This window comes from Oncorhynchus mykiss, chromosome 19, assembly GCF_057628025.1.
Source record: "Oncorhynchus mykiss isolate SJ-2025 chromosome 19, ASM5762802v1, whole genome shotgun sequence".
NCBI lineage: Eukaryota > Metazoa > Chordata > Actinopteri > Salmoniformes > Salmonidae > Oncorhynchus > Oncorhynchus mykiss.
In genome coordinates this window covers 4,095,001-4,115,000 of record NC_143040.1, presented here as the reverse complement: position 1 = coordinate 4,115,000, position 20,000 = coordinate 4,095,001, and the positions used below count along the sequence as shown (strand labels likewise).

General features: G+C 44.6%; 1 protein-coding gene across 7 annotated transcripts in view; it reads left to right on the top strand.

Annotated features, from left to right (window-relative positions):
- The window catches only part of LOC110515513 (regulator of G protein signaling 12), a 150,419-nt gene that overhangs the window by 96,541 nt on the left and 33,878 nt on the right, over window positions 1–20,000 (top strand). For 6 of the 7 annotated variants that reach the window (XM_090209891.1, XM_090209890.1, XM_090209888.1 and 3 more), the window contains one exon: window positions 9,590–9,611. In XM_090209891.1, coding sequence (XP_090066017.1) covers window positions 9,590–9,611 — 22 coding nt within the window. Of the gene's footprint in view, window positions 1–9,589; window positions 9,612–12,616; window positions 13,380–20,000 lie in introns of those variants that run through there. The other variant, XM_090209893.1, reaches the window with a different exon arrangement.

The window sequence follows — 20,000 nt, the reverse complement described above, 5'->3', positions numbered from 1 at the left end:
AGGGTTAACATCATTACTGAGACAGGGTTACTTAGACAGGGTTACTGAGACAGGGTTACTGAGACAGGGCTACTGAGACAGGGTTAATATCATTACTGAGACAGGGTTACTGAGACAGGGTTAACATCATTACTGAGACAGGGTTAATATCATTACTGAGACAGGGTTACTGAGACAGGGTTACTGAGACAGGGTTAATATCATTACTGAGACAGGGTTACTGAGACAGGGTTAATGTCATTACTGAGACAGGGTTAATATCATTACTGAGACAGGGTTACTGAGACAGGGTTACTGAGACAGGGTTACTGAGACAGGGTTAATATCATTACTGAGACAGGGTTACTGAGACAGGGTTACTGAGACAGGGTTACTGAGACAGGGTTACTATCGTTACTGAGACAGGGTTACTATCGTTACTGAGACAGGGTTACTGAGACAGGGTTAATATCATTACTGAGACAGGGTTAATATCATTACGGAGACAGGGTTACTGAGACAGGGTTAATATCATTACTGAGACAGGGTTACTGAGACAGGGTTACTATCATTACTGAGACAGGGTTACTATCGTTACTGAGACAGGGTTACTATCGTTACTGAGACAGGGTTACTGAGACAGGGTTAATATCATTACTGAGACAGGGTTAATATCATTACGGAGACAGGGTTACTATCATTACTGAGACAGGGTTAATATCATTACGGAGACAGGGTTACTATCATTACTGAGACAGGGTTAATATCATTACTGAGACAGGGTTACTGAGACAGGGTTAATATCATTACTGAGACAGGGTTAATATCATTACTGAGACAGGGTTACTGAGACAGGGTTAATATCATTACTGAGACAGGGTTACTGAGACAGGGTTACTATCGTTACTGAGACAGGGTTAATATCATTACTGAGACAGGGTTACTGAGACAGGGTTACTATCATTACTGAGACAGGGTTGCTGAGACAGGGTTACTGAGACAGGGTTGCTATCATTACTGAGACAGGGTTACTGAGACAGGGTTACTGAGACAGGGTTAATATCATTACTGAGACAGGGTTAATATCATTAATGAGACAGGGTTACTGAGACAGGGTTACTGAGACAGGGTTACTGAGACAGGGTTAATATCATTACTGAGACAGGGTTACTGAGACAGGGTTAACATCATTACTGAGACAGGGTTAATATCATTACTGAGACAGGGTTACTGAGACAGGGTTAATACCATTACTGAGACAGGGTTACTGAGACAGGGTTAATATCATTACTGAGACAGGGTTAATATCATTACTGAGACAGGGTTACTGAGACAGGGTTACTATCGTTACTGAGACAGGGTTACTAAGACAGGGTTACTGAGACAGGGTTACTGAGACAGGGTTAATATCATTACTGAGACAGGGTTACTGAGACAGGGTTAATATCATTACTGAGACAGGGTTACTGAGACAGGGTTAATATCATTACTGAGACAGGGTTAATATCATTACTGAGACAGGGTTAATATCATTACTGAGACAGGGTTACTGAGACAGGGTTACTATCATTACTGAGACAGGGTTACTGAGACAGGGTTAATATCATTACTGAGACAGGGTTACTGAGACAGGGTTACTGAGACAGGGTTAACATCATTACTGAGACAGGGTTACTGAGACAGGGTTACTGAGACAGGGTTACTATCATTACTGAGACAGGGTTACTGAGACAGGGTTACTGAGACAGGATTAACATCATTACTGAGACAGGGTTACTGAGACAGGGTTACTATCATTACTGAGACAGGGTTAATATCATTACTGAGACAGGGTTACTGAGACAGGGTTAATATCATTACTGAGACAGGGTTACTGAGACAGGGTTAATATCATTACTGAGACAGGGTTACTGAGACCGGGTTACTATCATTACTGAGACAGGATTACTGAGACAGGGTTAATATCATTACTGAGACAGGATTACTGAGACAGGGTTAATATCATTACTGAGACAGGGTTACTGAGACAGGGTTACTGAGACAGGGTTAACATCATTACTGAGACAGGGTTACTGAGACATTGTTACTAAGGAGACAGGGTTACTAAGGAGACAGGGTTACTAAGGAGACGGGGTTACTGAGGAGACAGGGTTACTAAGGAGACAGGGTTACTAAGGAGAAAGGGTTACTAAGGAGACAGGGTTACTAATGAGACAGGGTTACTGAGACAGGGTTACTATCGTTACTGAGACAGGGTTACTGAGACAGGGTTACTGAGACAGGGTTAATATCATTACTGAGACAGGGTTACTGAGACAGGGTTAATATCGTTACTGAGACAGGGTTACTGAGACAGGGTTACTATCATTACTGAGACAGGATTACTGAGACAGGGTTAATATCATTACTGAGACAGGATTACTGAGACAGGGTTAATATCATTACTGAGACAGGGTTACTGAGACAGGGTTACTGAGACAGGGTTAACATCATTACTGAGACAGGGTTACTGAGACATTGTTACTAAGGAGACAGGGTTACTAAGGAGGCAGGGTTACTAAGGAGACGGGGTTACTGAGGAGACAGGGTTACTAAGGAGACAGGGTTACTAAGGAGAAAGGGTTACTAAGGAGACAGGGTTACTAATGAGACAGGGTTACTGAGACAGGGTTACTATCGTTACTGAGACAGGGTTACTGAGACAGGGTTACTGAGACAGGGTTAATATCATTACTGAGACAGGGTTAAAATCATTACGGAGACAGGGTTACTATCATTACTGAGACAGGGTTAATATCATTACTGAGACAGGGTTACTGAGACAGGGTTACTATCGTTACTGAGACAGGGTTAATATCATTACTGAGACAGGGTTACTGAGACAGGGTTACTATCATTACTGAGACAGGGTTACTGAGACAGGGTTACTATCATTACTGAGACAGGGTTACTGAGACAGGGTTACTGAGACAGGGTTACTATCGTTACTGAGACAGGGTTACTATCGTTACTGAGACAGGTTTACTGAGACAGGGTTACTGAGACAGGGTTAATATCATTACTGAGACAGGGTTACTGAGACAGGGTTAATATCATTACTGAGACAGGGTTAATATCATTACTGAGACAGGGTTAATATCATTACTGAGACAGGGTTACTGAGACAGGGTTACTATCATTACTGAGACAGGGTTACTGAGACAGGGTTAATATCATTACTGAGACAGGGTTACTGAGACAGGGTTACTGAGACAGGGTTAACATCATTACTGAGACAGGGTTACTGAGACAGGGTTACTGAGACAGGGTTACTATCATTACTGAGACAGGGTTACTGAGACAGGGTTACTGAGACAGGGTTACTGAGACAGGATTAACATCATTACTGAGACAGGGTTACTGAGACAGGGTTACTATCATTACTGAGACAGGGTTACTATCATTACTGAGACAGGGTTAATATCATTACTGAGACAGGGTTACTGAGACAGGGTTAATATCATTACTGAGACAGGGTTAATATCATTACTGAGACAGGGTTACTGAGACAGGGTTACTGAGACAGGGTTAATATCATTACTGAGACAGGGTTACTGAGACAGGGTTACTGAGACAGGGTTACTATCGTTACTGAGACAGGGTTACTGAGACAGGGTTACTATCGTTACTGAGACAGGGTTACTGAGACAGGGTTACTGAGACAGGGTTAATATCATTACTGAGACAGGGTTACTGAGACAGGGTTAATATCATTACTGAGACAGGGTTAATATCATTACTGAGACAGGGTTACTGAGACAGGGTTAATATCATTACTGAGACAGGGTTACTGAGACAGGGTTAATATCATTACTGAGACAGGGTTACTGAGACAGAGTTACTATCATTACTGAGACAGGGTTACTGAGACAGGGTTACTGAGACAGGGTTACTATCATTACTGAGACAGGGTTACTGAGACAGGGTTACTGAGACAGGGTTACTATCATTACTGAGACAGGGTTACTGAGACAGGGTTACTGAGACAGGGTTAATATCATTACTGAGACAGGGTTAATATCATTACTGAGACAGGGTTACTGAGACAGGGTTACTATCGTTACTGAGACAGGGTTACTGAGACAGGGATACTGAGACAGGGTTAATATCATTACTGAGACAGGGTTAATATCATTACTGAGACAGGATTACTGAGACAGGGTTAATATCATTACTGAGACAGGGTTACTATCATTACTGAGACAGGGTTACTGAGACAGGGTTATCATCATTACTGAGACAGGGTTACTGAGACATTGTTACTAAGGAGACAGGGTTACTAAGGAGACAGGGTTACTAAGGAGACAGGGTTACTAAGGAGACGGGGTTACTGAGGAGACAGGGTTACTAAGGAGACAGGGTTACTAAGGAGACAGGGTTACTAATGAGACAGGGTTACTAATGAGACAGGGTTAATAAGGAGACAGGGTTACTGAGGAGACAGGGTTACTAAGGAGACAGGGTTACTAATGAGACAGGGTTACTAAGGAGACAGGGTTAATAAGGAGACAGGGTTACTAAGGAGACAGGGTTAATAAGGAGACAGGGTTACTAAGGAGACAGGGTTACTAATTAGACAGGGTTAATAAGGAGACAGGGTTACTAAGGAGACAGGGTTAATAAGGAGACAGGGTTACTGAGGAGACAGGGTTACTAAGGAGACAGGGTTACTAAGGAGACAGGGTTACTAAGGAGACAGGGTTAATAAGGAGACAGAGTTACTAAGGAGACAGGGTTACTGAGGAGACAGGGTTACTAAGGAGACAGGGTTAATAAGGAGACAGGGTTACTAAGGAGACAGGGTTACTGAGGAGACAGGGTTACTAAGGAGACAGGGTTACTAAGGAGACAGGGTTAATAAGGAGACAGGGTTACTAAGGAGACAGGGTTACTGAGGAGACAGGGTTACTAATTAGACAGGGTTAATAAGGAGACAGGGTTACTAAGGAGACAGGGTTAATAAGGAGACAGGGTTACTGAGGAGACAGGGTTACTAAGGAGACAGGGTTACTAAGGAGACAGGGTTACTAAGGAGACAGGGTTAATAAGGAGACAGGGTTACTAAGGAGACAGGGTTACTGAGGAGACAGGGTTACTAAGGAGACAGGGTTACTAAGGAGACAGGGTTAACAGCTCCTGTCTAGTTTCATCCTTGGAACATTTAGGAAAGTTTGGATTGTTTTAAAATAGTTTTTTATGGTTGTACCCTGTTAATGTGTTATATTAATATTATGACAAGAGAAGAGAAGGACAGTTGTAAACTCTACTATAACCCTGATGTGAACCCGTTACACACACACACACACACACACACACACACACACTCACACACACACACACACACACACACACACACACACACACACACACACACACACACACACACACACACTCATAAACTCTCTCACACACACACACACACACACACACACACACACACACACACACACACACACACACACACTCATAAACTCTCACACACACACACACACACACACACACACACACACACTCATAAACTCTCTCACACACACACACACACACACACACACTCATAAACTCACACACACACACACACACACACACACACACACACTCATAAACTCTCTCACACACACACACACACACACACACACACACACACTCACACACACACACACACACACTCATAAACTCACACACACGTAAACAAGCCTTCCAGGTTGCTACCATCTAGCCTGTGTGATTTTATACAGTTGGACCTAAACTGTATAACACCACTCAGACCAGAACATTAGGTCCAACTGTATAACACCACTCAGACCAGAACATGTTTCCTGTTAGGTCCAACTGTATAATACCACTCAGACCAGAACATTAGGTCCAACTGTATAATACCACTCAGACCAGAACATTAGGTCCAACTGTATAATACCACTCAGACCAGAACATGTTTCCTGTTAGGTCCAACTGTATAATACCACTCAGACCAGAACATGTTTCCTGTTAGGTCCAACTGTATAATACCACTCAGACCAGAACATTAGGTCCAACTGTATAATACCACTCAGACCAGAACATGTTTCCTGTTAGGTCCAACTGTATAACACCACTCAGACCAGAACATTAGGTCCAACTGTATAATACCACTCAGACCAGAACATTAGGTCCAACTGTATAATACCACTCAGACCAGAACATTAGGTCCAACTGTATAACACCACTCAGACCAGAACATTAGGTCCAACTGTATAACACCACTCAGACCAGAACATTAGGTCCAACTGTATAACACCACTCAGACCAGAACATTAGGTCCAACTGTATAACACCACTCAGACCAGAACATGTTTCCTGTTAGGTCCAACTGTATAATACCACTCAGACCAGAACATGTTTCCTGTTAGGTCCAACTGTATAACACCACTCAGACCAGAACATGTTTCCTGTTAGGTCCAACTGTATAACACCACTCAGACCAGAACATTAGGTCCAACTGTATAATACCACTCAGACCAGAACATTAGGTCCAACTGTATAACACCACTCAGACCAGAACATGTTTCCTGTTAGGTCCAACTGTATAACACCACTCAGACCAGAACATGTTTCCTGTTAGGTCCAACTGTATAACACCACTCAGACCAGAACATTAGGTCCAACTGTATAATACCACTCAGACCAGAACATTAGGTCCAACTGTATAACACCACTCAGACCAGAACATTAGGTCCAACTGTATAGCACCACTCAGACCAGAACATTAGGTCCAACTGTATAATACCACTCAGACCAGAACATTAGGTCCAACTGTATAATACCACTCAGACCAGAACATTAGGTCCAACTGTATAATACCACTCAGACCAGAACATGTTTCCTGTTAGGTCCAACTGTATAATACCACTCAGACCAGAACATGTTTCCTGTTAGGTCCAACTGTATAATACCACTCAGACCAGAACAGGTTTCCTGTTAGGTCCAACTGTATAATACCACTCAGACCAGAACATTAGGTCCAACTGTATAACACCACCCAGACCAGAACATGTTTCCTGTTAGGTCCAACTGTATAATACCACTCAGACCAGAACATTAGGTCCAACTGTATAATACCACTCAGACCAGAACATGTTTCCTGTTAGGTCCAACTGTATAATACCACTCAGACCAGAACATTAGGTCCAACTGTATAACACCACTCAGACCAGAACATTAGGTCCAACTGTATAACACCACTCAGACCAGAACATTAGGTCCAACTGTATAACACCACTCAGACCAGAACATGTTTCCTGTTAGGTCCAACTGTATAACACCACTCAGACCAGAACATTAGGTCCAACTGTATAACACCACCCAGACCAGAACATGTTTCCTGTTAGGTCCAACTGTATAATACCACTCAGACCAGAACATGTTTCCTGTTAGGTCCAACTGTATAATACCACTCAGACCAGAACATGTTTCCTGTCAGGTCCAACTGTATAATACCACTCAGACCAGAACATTAGGTCCAACTGTATAATACCACTCAGACCAGAACATGTTTCCTGTTAGGTCCAACTGTATAACACCACTCAGACCAGAACATTAGGTCCAACTGTATAACACCACTCAGACCAGAACATTAGGTCCAACTGTATAATACCACTCAGACCAGAACATTAGGTCCAACTGTATAACACCACTCAGACCAGAACATTAGGTCCAACTGTATAATACCACTCAGACCAGAACATGTTTCCTGTTAGGTCCAACTGTATAATACCACTCAGACCAGAACATTAGGTCCAACTGTATAATACCACTCAGACCAGAACATTGTTAATAAAAAGTGAGGGAAGAAGACACATGGAAGGAGAGAGAGAGAGAGAATAAAGTGAGGGAAGAAGACACATGGAAGGGAGAGAGAGAATAAAGTGAGGGAAGAAGACACATGGAAGGAGAGAGAGAGAGAGAGAATAAAGTGAGGGAAGAAGACACATGAAAGGGAGAGAGAGAGAGAATAAAGTGAGTGAAGAAGACACATGGAAGGGAGAGGGATAGAGAATAAAGTGAGGGAAGAAGACACATGGGAGGGAGAGATAGAGAGAGAGACGGGGAAAGAAGAGAAGGGACTTGGGGCCAAACCTCTGGAACCACAGATGATTGTCTGGGATCAGACTGGAGGGAAGAGGGGGAGGGGGCTGGACACATGTGGAAACCACATTATGAGAATGCAAACCATCTATACTCAAGCGTGCGTGTGTGTGTGTGTGTGTGTGTGTGTGTGTGTGTGTGTGTGTGTGTGTGTGTGTGTGTGTGTGTGTGTGTGTGTGTGTGTGTGTGTGTGTGTGTGTGTGTGTGTGTGTGTGTGTGTGTGTGTGTGTGTGTGTGTGTGTGTGTGTGTGTGTGTGTCGTTAAGTCCTCAGCTACCCGTGGTCTTTTGCCAACTGTATTTTTCCACCAGATCTCTCTGGCTGGTTTTACAGTAAACATCACAGGCATGAGCAAGACAGAGATGGTATAGATTATAGCTGAGAACTCACTCTCTCCTCCACTAAATCTCCTCTCTCCTTTCTCTCTTCGCTTTCATTTAGCCATCTCTCTCTCTCCTCTCTTCTCGTTCCCCTCCCTCTCCCCTCCATCTCTCCTCGTTCCCCTCCCTCTCTCCTCGTTTCCCTCCATCTCTCCTCGTTCCCCTCCATCTCTCCTCTCTCCTCGTTCCCCTCCATCTCTCCCCTCCCTCTCTCTTCTCTCCTCGTTCTCCTCCTTCTCTCGCCTCATTCCCCTCCCTCTCTCCTCGTTCCCCTCCATATCTCCTCTCTCCTCGTTCCCCTCCCTCTCTCCTCGTTCTCCCTCCCTCCCTATCTCCTCTCTCCTCGTTCCCCTCCATCTCTCCTCTCTCCGTTGGTTCTCATAGTGGTTAAAGTCATTCAGGTTATATAGGATGAGTCACTGATCTGATCCTACTGCATGTCTAAACACACCACAAACAAACTCACCTGCACAAACACACACACACACACACACACACACCACACACCTTTATTAGTGTCTGCGTGTGTGTGTGTGTGTTTGTTGATGTCTGTTAATGTGTGTTTGTTGATGAGAACACAGTCTTACCCATGTCTCTCTGTATTTTCTCTGTGTGTGTGTGTGTGTGTATGTGTGTGTGTGTGTGTGTGTGTGTGTGTGTGTGTGTGTGTGTGTGTGTGTGTGTGTGTGTGTGTGTGTGTGTGTGTGTGTGTGTGTTGATGTCTGTTAATGTGTGTGTGTGTGTTGATGTCTGTTAATGTGTGTGTTGATGAGAACACAGTCTTACCCATGTCTCTCTGTATTTTCTCTGTGTGTGTGTGTGTGTGTGTGTATGTGTGTGTGTGTGTGTGTGTATGTGTGTGTGTGTGTGTGTGTGTGTGTGTGTGTGTGTGTGTGTGTGTGTGTGTGTTGATGTCTGTTAATGTGTGTGTGTGTGTTGATGTCTGTTAATGTGTGTGTTGATGAGAACACAGTCTTACCCATGTCTCTCTGTGTGTGTGTGTTGATGTCTGTTAATGTGTGTGTGTTGATGAGAACACAGTCTTACCCATATCTCTGTATTTTCTTACAGTCTGCTGTGGTCTCTGATGGAGGTGAGTACAAAACTATCACTTTATACAGTCTATTTACTCTATATCTATGTCCATATTATACTCTCTATTTGCTCTATATCTATGTCCTTATTATACTGTCTATTTACTCTATATCTATGTCCATATTATACTGTCTATATCTATGTCCTTATTATACTGTCTATTTACTCTATATCTATGTCCATATTATACAGTCTATTTACTCTATATCTATGTCCTTATTATACTGTCTATTTACTCTATATCTATGTCCATATTATACTGTCTATTTACTCTATATCTATGTCCTTATTATACTGTCTATTTACTCTATATCTATGTCCTTATTATACTGTCTATTTACTCTATATCTATGTCCTTATTATACAGTCTATTTACTCTATATCTATGTCCTTATTATACAGTCTATTTACTCTATATCTATGTCCTTATTATACTGTCTATTTACTCTATATCTATGTCCTTATTATACTGTCTATTTACTCTATATCTATGTCCTTATTATACAGTCTATTTACTCTATATCTATGTCCATATTTTACAGTCTATTTACTCTATATCTATGTCCATATTATACAGTCTATTTACTCTATATCTATGTCCTAGGTCTTCCATTTGAAGTTGTTGCCACATCTTTTAAAGCATGGTGTTTTAATTATGTTGTGGGTGTTCAAGACGAGACTGTCTATAAAGCCATTTTTACATCAGCCGATATCTCAAAGTGTTGTACAGAAACCCAGCCTAAAACCCCAAATAGCAAGCAATACAGGTGTAGAAGCACGGTGGCTAGGAAAAACTCCCTAGAAAGGCCAGAACCTAGGAAGAAACCTAGAGAGGAACCAGGCTATGAGGGGTGGCCAGTCCTCTTCTGGCTGTGCCGGGTGGAGATTATAACAGAACATGGCCAAGATGTTCAAATGTTCATAAATGACCAGCAGGCTCAAGTAATAATCACAGTGGTTGTCGAGGGTGCAACAGGTCAGCACCTCAGGAGTAAATGTCAGTTGGCTTTTCTCATGCCGAGCATTCAGAGGTCGAGACAGCAGGTGTGGTAGAGAGAGAGAGAGAGAGAGAGTAATTTTCATTACAATGGAGCAATAGCCTCTCGATTTAGGCCACATTTAGTCCTCTCTCTCTCTCTCTGTGTGTGTGTGTGTGTGTGTGTGTGTGTGTGTTTATGCTTGCTGTGCGGGTACATGTGTCGTTGGAAAGGGAGTGTAGAATTCCTCAACCTGCTGTAAAAGTGCTGCTGTGAAATGTCTTGCTAGGTCGGTTATTTGAAACAGTCCGCCCTACTGCCCTCTTCTCCGCTATCCATTTCAGACGTCCCAATTAGCATGTGATAGCGTTAGCATAGCTTAGCATAGCTAAAGGCTTGCAAATATATTAGCATGTGCTAACGTTAGCATAGCTTTTTACAAAGGGGATGCTATGCATTAGCATGTGATAGCTTTAGCATAGCTTAGCATAGCTAAAGGCTTGCAAATCCATTAGCATGTGCTAACGTTAGCATAGTTTTTTACAAAGGGGGTGCTATGCATTAGCATGTGCTAACGTTAGCATAGCTTTTTACAAAGGGGATGCTATGCATTAGCATGTGCTAACGCCAGTAGCACAGTGTTCACATAGGCCTGCGTTAGCATTATGTTCTAACGTTATATCGTAGCGCTTGTCGAGTCGGCGTTAGATCCCCCTTTGGTTGAACGCGTAACAGTGGCACCGTTGGGAGAGGCTAGATGGCCACGCTGAAGAGGACAACAGTGTGTGTGTGTGTGTGTGTGTTGATGTGAGAGAATGTTCGTCGGCAGGTTGTAAAACTCTTTCTCATTAGCTTTGCCTATTAGCCTGAGGGGAAACTGCTCTGTGGCTTTATTCAAATGACAACAGCCCGGACCCCAACCACAACAGGAAGTCAACAGACCTATACCTATATACACCATGGTTAGATGTGTGTGTCCAGTAGTCGACTTCCTCCTCCTAGCTCCTCATTAAAACAGTATGTTCCTTTGACCCTGTTGTGTCTCTGTTTGTGTGTGTGTGTGGTGTGTGTGTCCAGTAGTCCGACTTCCTCCTCCTAGCTCCTCATTAAAACAGTATGTTCCTGTGACCCTGTTGTGTCTGTGTTTGTGTGTGTGTGTGGTGTGTGTGTCCAGTAGTCGACTTCCTCCTCCTAGCTCCTCATTAACGGTATGTTCCTGTGTGTGTGTGTGTGTTCTACCCGACGTCTATGGTTCCATTCTCCTCCGTAGCGTTAAATTATTCACAAAGTCCTGTGAGTGTTACGTCTGTATCCTTTTACCCCATGAGAGGCCTGCAGGTGTAGGTGTGTGTATGTGTGTGTGTGTGTGTGTGTGTGTGTGTGTGAGACACTGCTCTCCCCTCTCTTTCACTGAGCTGGATCATTGTCGTCAACAACTCTGTCTCTCCTTCCCATCATTCTCTCTCTTTCATTCTGTCATTGTGTCTCGTGTTGTGATGCGGTACAGTGGTCAGGTCTCTCTGGGGAGCTCTCTCTCTCTCTCTCTCTCTCTCTCTCTCTCTCTCTCTCTCTCTCTCTCTCTGTCTCTCTCTCTCTCTCTGTCTCTCTCTCTCTCTCTGTCTCTCTCTCAATTCAATTCAAGGGGCTTTATTGGCATGGGAAACATGTGTTAACATTGCCAAAGCAAGTGAGGTAGATATTATACAAAAGTGAAATAAACAATACAAATTAACAGTAAACATGACACATACAGAAGTTTCAAAACAATAAAGACATTACAAATGTCATATTATATATATACAGTGTTTTAACAATGTACAAATGGATACACAAGGGACTCTCTCTGGGCAGTTCTCTCTCTCTTCTCTCTCTCTTTTTCTCTCTCTCTCTCTCTCTCTCTCTCTCTCTCTCTCTCCCTCTCTCTCTCTCTCTCTCTCTCTCTCTCTCTCTCTCTCTCTCTCTCTCTCTGTCTCTCTCTCTCTCGCTCTCTCTCTCTCTCTCTCTCTCGTGTGATGGTGAGTGGGTTGAGTGTGAGACGTCAGGTGGAAGGAGCAGTAGAGCAGTCTCAGTCTCACAACCTGTTTTATTACCAACAAGCTTCAGTTTGGTCCTTCCCGCTTCCTGTATGTAAAATAGCATTTGAGGATCAACTTGGTGTCAGATTACGGAGGGAACTTTTTGTTTACTCCCAGGGACTCTGGTCTTTCCTCCTTGGGTGACTGTCTAGATGAGAACGACTTAACACCTGACTGAATTCAGTCTGAGTCATTGTCAGGCAACTACTGAGGAAGCTGTTGACAACGTCCTTGATGGGGGGACTCACTCTGGTTCTTTCCTGTCTAGATGAGAACAACTAACACTTGACTGAATTCAGTCTGAGTCATTGTCAGGCAACTACTGAGGAAGCTGTTGACAACGTCCTTGATGGGGGGACTCACTATGGTTCTTTCTCATTGGATGACTTACGGATTGAATTAGGCCCGTCGCTCCCCCAGGGAGGCCATCGACGACGACGACTCCTCTCCGATCTGTTCTGGGTTTGCCTTCTCGGTCGTTGGATGACTGAGAACGGATTAAATCGGTGTCGGATTAACATATCGGAGGGACCGGACGGCAACATTTCCAGGGACCGGATCTGGGACCGAGAGGCCAGGAGTTTGAGACACAGTGGTGTAACAATAGTGTATGGATGGAGTAAGAGTCGAGAATGGATGGAGGGAACTGGCTCCCACTGAGGATGAGGTACCTGCCTCGTTGGCATCACACCGGCTCCTACCAGCTATACCCAGGTAACACAGTAGTGGTACCAGCTATATCACTATATCCAGACAGTAGTGGTACCAGCTATATCTAGACAGTAGTGGTACCAGCTATATCCAGACAGTAGTGGTACCAGCTATATCCAGACAGTAGTGGTACCAGCTATATCACTATATCCAGACAGTAGTGGTACCAGCTATATCACTATATCCAGACAGTAGTGGTACCAGCTATATCCAGACAGTAGTGGTACCAGCTATATCCAGACAGTAGTGGTACCAGCTATATCACTATATCCAGACAGTAGTGGTACCAGCTATATCACTATATCCAGACAGTAGTGGTACCAGCTATATCACTATATACAGACAGTAGTGGTACCAGCTATATCACTATATCCAGACAGTAGTGGTACCAGCTATATCACTATATCCAGACAGTAGTGGTACCAGCTATATCACTATATCCAGACAGTAGTGGTACCAGCTATATCCAGACAGTAGTGGTACCATCTATATCCAGACAGTAGTGGTACCAGCTATATCCAGACAGTAGTGGTACCATCTATATCCAGACAGTAGTGGGACCAGCTATATCACTATATCCAGACAGTAGTGGTACCATCTATATCCAGACAGTAGTGGTACCAGCTATATCACTATATCCAGACAGTAGTGGTACCAGCTATATCCAGACAGTAGTGGTACCATCTATATCCAGACAGTAGTGGTACCAGCTATATCCAGACAGTAGTGGTACCAGCTATATCACTATATCCAGACAGTAGTGGTACCATCTATATCCAGACAGTAGTGGTACCAGCTATATCACTATATCCAGACAGTAGTGGTACCAGCTATATCACTATATCCAGACAGTAGTGGTACCAGCTATATCACTATATCCAGACAGTAGTGGTACCAGCTATATCACTATATCCAGACAGTAGTGGTACCAGCTATATCACTATATCCAGACAGTAGTGGTACCAGCTATATCCAGACAGTAGTGGTACCAGCTATATCCAGACAGTAGTGGTACCAGCTATATCACTATATCCAGACAGTAGTGGTACCAGCTATATCACTATATCCATACATTAGTGGTACCAGCTATATCACTATATCCAGACAGTAGTGGTACCAGCTATATCACTATATCCAGACAGTAGTGGTACCAGCTATATCACTATATCCAGACAGTAGTGGTACCAGCTATATCACTATATCCAGACAGTAGTGGTACCAGCTATATCACTATATCCAGACAGTAGTGGTACCAGCTATATCACTATATCCAGACAGTAGTGGTACCAGCTATATCCAGACAGTAGTGGTACCAGCTATATCCAGACAGTAGTGGTACCAGCTATATCACTATATCCAGACAGTAGTGGTACCAGCTATATCCAGACAGTAGTGGTACCAGCTATATCCAGACAGTAGTGGTACCAGCTATATCACTATATCCAGACAGTAGTGGTACCAGCTATATCCAGACAGTAGTGGTACCAGCTATATCACTATATCCAGACAGTAGTGGTACCAGCTATATCACTATATCCAGACAGTAGTGGTACCAGCTATATCACTATATCCAGACAGTAGTGGTACCAGCTATATCACTATATCCAGACAGTAGTGGTACCAGCTATATCACTATATCCAGACAGTAGTGGTACCAGCTATATCACTATACCCAGACAGTAGTGGTTGTTGTTCAGTTATCTGGGTTGTCATTGTGAATATATTTGGCCTGTCTTAGTTAATTCACTTCAGTTTTCCTCCAGAAGTGTCTCAATATGCGAGTTTGTTAACTGTGTAGGTTTCTGTGGATTCAACATTAAATCTACACTCTTGTGTATCTGGATAGTCTGGGAGGAGTGTTACTCTAGCTTGGAGGAAGACGTCACTGTGAACAGGAAACAGATCTCAGTTCCTCTGGTGGTCGAGGTACTGGCTTTGGAGATAGACAGACCATCGTTTACATACCAGTATGAAGACCACTGTTTTTTGGAGTTTAAACTTACAGGAGGGTTTCTCTCCAGGAACAGGGTTGGAGTTAAAACCTACAGGAGGGTTTCTCTCCAGGAACAGGGTTGGAGTTAAAACCTACAGGAGGGTTTCTCTCCAGGAACAGGGTTGGAGTTCAACCTACAGGAGGGTCTCTCTCCAGGAACAGGGTTGGAGTTAAAACCTACAGGAGGGTTTCTCTCCAGAAACAGGGTTGGAGTTAAAACCTACAGGAGGGTCTCTCTCCAGGAACAGAGTTGGAGTTAAAACCTACAGGAGGGTCTCTCTCCAGGAACAGGGTTGGAGTTAAAACCTACAGGAGGGTCTCTCTCCAGGAACAGGGTTGGAGTTAAAACCTACAGGAGGGTTTCTCTCCAGGAACAGGGTTGGAGTTAAAACCTACAGGAGGGTATCTCTCCAGGAACAAAGTTGGAGTTAAAACCTACAGGAGGGTCTCTCTCCAGGAACAGGGTTGAAGTTAAAACCTACAGGAGGGTTTCTCTCCAGGAACAGGGTTGGAGTTAAAACCTACAGGAGCGTTTCTCTCCAGGAACAGGGTTGGAGTTAAAACCTACAGGAGGGTCACTCTCCAGGAACAGGGTTGGAGTTAAAACCTACAGGAGGGTTTGTACAGGGACAGGGTTGGAGTTAAAACCTACAGGAGGGTTTGTACAGGGACAGGGTTGGAGTTAAAACCTACAGGAGGGTCTCTCCAGGAACAGGGTAGGAGTTAAAACCTACAGGAGGGTTTGTACAGGGACAGGGTTGGAGTTAAAACCTACAGGAGGGTCTCTCTCCAGGAACAGGGTTGGAGGTAAAACCTACAGGAGGGTCTCTCCAGGAACAGGGTAGCAGTTAAAACCTACAGGAGGGTTTCTCTCCAGGAACAGGGTAGGAGTTAAAACCTACAGGAGGATTTCTCTCCAGGAACAGGGTTGGAGTTAAAACCTACAGGAGGGTTTGTACAGGAACAGGGTTGGAGTTAAAAACCTACAGGAGGGTCACTCTCCAGGAACAGGGTTGGAGTTAAAACCTGCAGGAGGGTTTGTACAGGGACAGAGTTGGAGTTAAAACCTACAGGAGGGTTTCTCTCCAGGAACAGGGTTGGAGTTAAAACCTACAGGAGGGTTTGTACAGGAACAGGGTTGGAGTTAAAAACCTACAGGAGGGTCACTCTCCAGGAACAGGGTTGGAGTTAAAACCTACAGGAGGGTTTGTACAGGGACAGAGTTGGAGTTAAAACCTACAGGAGGGTTTCTCTCCAGGAACAGGGTTGGAGTTAAAACCTACAGGAGGGTCACTCTCCAGGAACAGGGTTGGAGTTAAAACCTACAGGAGGGTTTGTACAGGGACAGGGTTGGAGTTAAAACCTACAGGAGGGTTTGTACAGGGACAGGGTTGGAGTTAAAACCTACAGGAGGGTCTCTCCAGGAACAGGGTAGGAGTTAAAACCTACAGGAGGGTTTGTACAGGGACAGGGTTGGAGTTAAAACCTACAGGAGGGTCTCTCTCCAGGAACAGGGTTGGAGGTAAAACCTACAGGAGGGTCTCTCCAGGAACAGGGTAGCAGTTAAAACCTACAGGAGGGTTTCTCTCCAGGAACAGGGTAGGAGTTAAAACCTACAGGAGGATTTCTCTCCAGGAACAGGGTTGGAGTTAAAACCTACAGGAGGGTTTGTACAGGAACAGGGTTGGAGTTAAAAACCTACAGGAGGGTCACTCTCCAGGAACAGGGTTGGAGTTAAAACCTACAGGAGGGTTTGTACAGGGACAGAGTTGGAGTTAAAACCTACAGGAGGGTTTCTCTCCAGGAACAGGGTTGGAGTTAAAACCTACAGGAGGGTTTGTACAGGAACAGGGTTGGAGTTAAAAACCTACAGGAGGGTCACTCTCCAGGAACAGGGTTGGAGTTAAAACCTACAGGAGGGTTTGTACAGGGACAGAGTTGGAGTTAAAACCTACAGGAGGGTTTCTCTCCAGGAACAGGGTTGGAGTTAAAACCTACAGGAGGGTTTGTACAGGAACAGGGTTGGAGTTAAAAACCTACAGGAGGGTCACTCTCCAGGAACAGGGTTGGAGTTAAAACCTACAGGAGGGTTTGTACAGGGACAGAGTTGGAGTTAAAACCTACAGGAGGGTTTCTCTCCAGGAACAGGGTTGGAGTTAAAACCTACAGGAGGGTCACTCTCCAGGAACAGGGTTGGAGTTAAAACCTACAGGAGGGTTTGTACAGGGACAGGGTTGGAGTTAAAACCTACAGGAGGGTTTGTACAGGGACAGGGTTGGAGTTAAAACCTACAGGAGGGTCTCTCCAGGAACAGGGTAGCAGTTAAAACCTACAGGAGGGTTTCTCTCCAGGAACAGGGTAGGAGTTAAAACCTACAGGAGGATTTCTCTCCAGGAACAGGGTTGGAGTTAAAACCTACAGGAGGGTTTGTACAGGAACAGGGTTGGAGTTAAAAACCTACAGGAGGGTCACTCTCCAGGAACAGGGTTGGAGTTAAAACCTACAGGAGGGTTTGTACAGGGACAGAGTTGGAGTTAAAACCTACAGGAGGGTTTCTCTCCAGGAACAGGGTTGGAGTTAAAACCTACAGGAGGGTTTGTACAGGAACAGGGTTGGAGTTAAAAACCTACAGGAGGGTCACTCTCCAGGAACAGGGTTGGAGTTAAAACCTGCAGGAGGGTTTGTACAGGGACAGAGTTGGAGTTAAAACCTACAGGAGGGTTTCTCTCCAGGAACAGGGTTGGAGTTAAAACCTACAGGAGGGTTTGTACAGGAACAGGGTTGGAGTTAAAAACCTACAGGAGGGTCACTCTCCAGGAACAGGGTTGGAGTTAAAACCTACAGGAGGGTTTGTACAGGGACAGGGTTGGAGTTAAAACCTACAGGAGGGTTTGTACAGGGACAGGGTTGGAGTTAAAACCTACAGGAGGGTCTCTCCAGGAACAGGGTAGCAGTTAAAACCTACAGGAGGGTTTCTCTCCAGGAACAGGGTAGGAGTTAAAACCTACAGGAGGATTTCTCTCCAGGAACAGGGTTGGAGTTAAAACCTACAGGAGGGTTTGTACAGGAACAGGGTTGGAGTTAAAAACCTACAGGAGGGTCACTCTCCAGGAACAGGGTTGGAGTTAAAACCTACAGGAGGGTTTGTACAGGGACAGAGTTGGAGTTAAAACCTACAGGAGGGTTTCTCTCCAGGAACAGGGTTGGAGTTAAAACCTACAGGAGGGTTTGTACAGGAACAGGGTTGGAGTTAAAAACCTACAGGAGGGTCACTCTCCAGGAACAGGGTTGGAGTTAAAACCTGCAGGAGGGTTTGTACAGGGACAGAGTTGGAGTTAAAACCTACAGGAGGGTTTCTCTCCAGGAACAGGGTTGGAGTTAAAACCTACAGGAGGGTTTGTACAGGAACAGGGTTGGAGTTAAAAACCTACAGGAGGGTCACTCTCCAGGAACAGGGTTGGAGTTAAAACCTACAGGAGGGTTTGTACAGGGACAGAGTTGGAGTTAAAACCTACAGGAGGGTTTCTCTCCAGGAACAGGGTTGGAGTTAAAACCTACAGGAGGGTCACTCTCCAGGAACAGGGTTGGAGTTAAAACCTACAGGAGGGTTTGTACAGGGACAGGGTTGGAGTTAAAACCTACAGGAGGGTTTGTACAGGGACAGGGTTGGAGTTAAAACCTACAGGAGGGTCTCTCCAGGAACAGGGTAGGAGTTAAAACCTACAGGAGGGTTTGTACAGGGACAGGGTTGGAGTTAAAACCTACAGGAGGGTCTCTCTCCAGGAACAGGGTTGGAGGTAAAACCTACAGGAGGGTCTCTCCAGGAACAGGGTAGCAGTTAAAACCTACAGGAGGGTTTCTCTCCAGGAACAGGGTAGGAGTTAAAACCTACAGGAGGATTTCTCTCCAGGAACAGGGTTGGAGTTAAAACCTACAGGAGGGTTTGTACAGGAACAGGGTTGGAGTTAAAAACCTACAGGAGGGTCACTCTCCAGGAACAGGGTTGGAGTTAAAACCTACAGGAGGGTTTGTACAGGGACAGAGTTGGAGTTAAAACCTACAGGAGGGTTTCTCTCCAGGAACAGGGTTGGAGTTAAAACCTACAGGAGGGTTTGTACAGGAACAGGGTTGGAGTTAAAAACCTACAGGAGGGTCACTCTCCAGGAACAGGGTTGGAGTTAAAACCTACAGGAGGGTTTGTACAGGGACAGAGTTGGAGTTAAAACCTACAGGAGGGTTTCTCTCCAGGAACAGGGTTGGAGTTAAAACCTACAGGAGGGTTTGTACAGGAACAGGGTTGGAGTTAAAAACCTACAGGAGGGTCACTCTCCAGGAACAGGGTTGGAGTTAAAACCTACAGGAGGGTTTGTACAGGGACAGAGTTGGAGTTAAAACCTACAGGAGGGTTTCTCTCCAGGAACAGGGTTGGAGTTAAAACCTACAGGAGGGTCACTCTCCAGGAACAGGGTTGGAGTTAAAACCTACAGGAGGGTTTGTACAGGGACAGGGTTGGAGTTAAAACCTACAGGAGGGTTTGTACAGGGACAGGGTTGGAGTTAAAACCTACAGGAGGGTCTCTCCAGGAACAGGGTAGGAGTTAAAACCTACAGGAGGGTTTGTACAGGGACAGG